General features: G+C 38.5%; 1 protein-coding gene across 1 annotated transcript; it reads right to left on the reverse strand.

Annotated features, from left to right (window-relative positions):
* Positions 1-106: 106 nt before the first annotated feature.
* LOC103522267 lies at positions 107-1,585 on the reverse strand (the record flags this gene model as incomplete). The annotated part of the gene is made up of 3 exons (XM_008487373.1): positions 1,514-1,585; positions 846-1,086; positions 107-763 (listed from the first exon to the last, which is right to left on the reverse strand). Coding segments are annotated over exons 1-3 (970 nt in total), but the record flags the coding sequence as incomplete, so codon positions are not given.
* Positions 1,586-2,433: the final 848 nt, after the last annotated feature.

Here is a 2,433-nt window from a genome sequence, read left to right on the forward strand (position 1 = left end):
TCATCAATTGAAATTTTATTATTTTGAACTTGTAGGGTTGGAGCTAGGTTTGTAGAATTTGAATCTATTTTGAGTTCGATACCTAGACCCCTAATCCATTGTCTACCAAGTAGAGCATCATGACCATTGGGCACAATATGTAACTCGCCAATAATCTCTTTACCAGCGTAGGCAACTTTGAGACGTAATTTTCCCACGGGTTTGATAATATCACCTGAGTATGAGCGAAACGCTACATGTGATTCCTCGATAGGTAAATTTAAATTGAGACTTTGAAACTCATTCTGAGATAGGAGCGAAAATTTAGCGCCTGAGTCTACTTCGAATTGTTGTACCTTTCCATTGAGAGTTACGTCAATGAGGTATTTATCAGAGTCGGATACTTCGAATAGATCTACAACTTGTTGTTGAATAGATTCTAACTTGTTCACACCGTATGTAGCAGTGGAATAATTTGAGTAGTCTTCCGTCTCAACCGAATTTGTAGCATGGTTGGTACTCTTGTCACGTGACCTTAATGTAGAAATGCATACCTTAGCAACATGTCCCTGTTTGTTGCATGAATGACACTTTAGCTGTGTCCTGTCTGTGCGACAGTCAGATGCCTTGTGGTTGTTACGTCCACACCTGAGACAGCAGTTTTCTATTCCCAAGGCTCTGAAATTCACGTGACGTGAGTTTGAACTACGGCGGGAATACGACTTGTGACTTGTGACGTGAAGTAGAAGGATAGCGATATTGACTCCTGGTGCGCGATCGACTCCTAGAATTGGAAAGAGAATTTATGTCGTGAGTATTTGAATTTGAATAATTTGAACTTGAACAACCTTGTTTTAGCTCTTTACTTTCTATCTTTGAGGCTTCAAGAGCTGTGGCTTTGACCAAAATGTCTTCGAATGTAGTCTTGTCAGACTGTAAAATCTGTTCACGCAGCCAATCGTCCCTCAGGCCACGTATAAACTGAGCTCGAAGGAAAATATCAGAAACAGAGACGCTTTTCTGACATACACATTTCACATTGAATTCACAATCGACAATGTCTCTTTGTAATGAAGACACGAAATCAGCAATGTTCTGATGGTCTTTCTGAAATACATTGAGAAAATAATGTTGAGAGACAACTACGTTTTTCTTTGGAATCAACAGCTTTTTGAAGCAGGAAATAAGGTCAACCAGATTCAGCTTATTTACAGGTTTCTCAGGACCTAGGAATGCAGCTAGGTGCTGCCATAATTATGTATAGGCGTATTACATATATATATCCAATGTAATTTTCTAATATACTGTTTAAAATAGGAGCATACCATGTATTGTATCTTTTAATTGTAATTGTAGAAAGGATTGAATAAAGGACAAGGGAAGGGTTTGTATAATAAGAAGGTTTATTGAAAGCAGAGTTACAGTAGTTCTGGAAACGTTCCAAATAACTTGAGAATTTTTCCTTCTCGGCCTCATAGTTTTCAAAAGGAACAATACTTGAAAAATTAGGCTGGGTAGGTTTCAATTGTGCTACCAGTTGAGTAATGAAGTTATTCTGTTGCTGTTGAAATGCATTGAGAATTTCCTGTAGTTGTAAAGGATCCATGTTTGAAAAGTTGAATGTAAAAAATTGAATGAAATCTTACGTATCTTGAAATTCAATGTTGTGTATACACATCCTTGTTGAAATCGACACCAAATCCTTGTGATGTTGTTCTCCTCGTCGCCAAACTATTGTATCTTTTGATTGTAATTGAATGTAAGGATTGAATGAAGAACAAGGGAAGGGTTTTGTATGAAAAGGAGAAGGTTTATTGAAATAGAGAAATGTGAACAGAGAAATTTGTACAGGATGATAAAAAGATGTCTCAGAACTGGGAGAGTTTTTCAGTTGTTGATTTGGTTGCTAGGTGACTATTACTGGGTGGTTGTTGTTTTGTAATACTGTGTGTATCAAAATATACCACAGTCTCCCCCACTTATTTGAAGAGTCACCACAATAGATAATCTCTGAATCGAACTGGAGGGCGTCTGTCCCGTTGAGATCTTCTAGGTTGTGGTTGAATTGAATCTTGTGGCGATCTTGGCACAACTGGAGAAGCTGGATCTTGTCTTGGTGAACAGCTAGGCTGAGGAATAATAGGAACAGGATCAGGAATAATCGAAACAGGATCAGGAACCTGAATAGGAGGAACAGAATCAGGAACCTGAGGATTATTCAATCTTGGAATCTCGAAACTCTGAGTAGGTTCGAACGACACGGATTTCTTCTTCACCATAGTGGAATGTAACTGATTGATGTGCCGCTTGATAGTACGACCAGAGTCGAGAGTAACCAAGTAGTGACGATTACCTAGTTTCTTCTTGACTTCACCGAACTGCCATTGAGATAATATTCGTACTTGTACCCTCTCCCCCACTTGAAGTGAACGTACTGGTTTAGATTCAAGTTTT

Source organism: Diaphorina citri, unplaced genomic scaffold (assembly GCF_000475195.1).
Source record: "Diaphorina citri unplaced genomic scaffold, Diaci psyllid genome assembly version 1.1 scaffold7699, whole genome shotgun sequence".
Lineage (NCBI taxonomy): Eukaryota > Metazoa > Arthropoda > Insecta > Hemiptera > Psyllidae > Diaphorina > Diaphorina citri.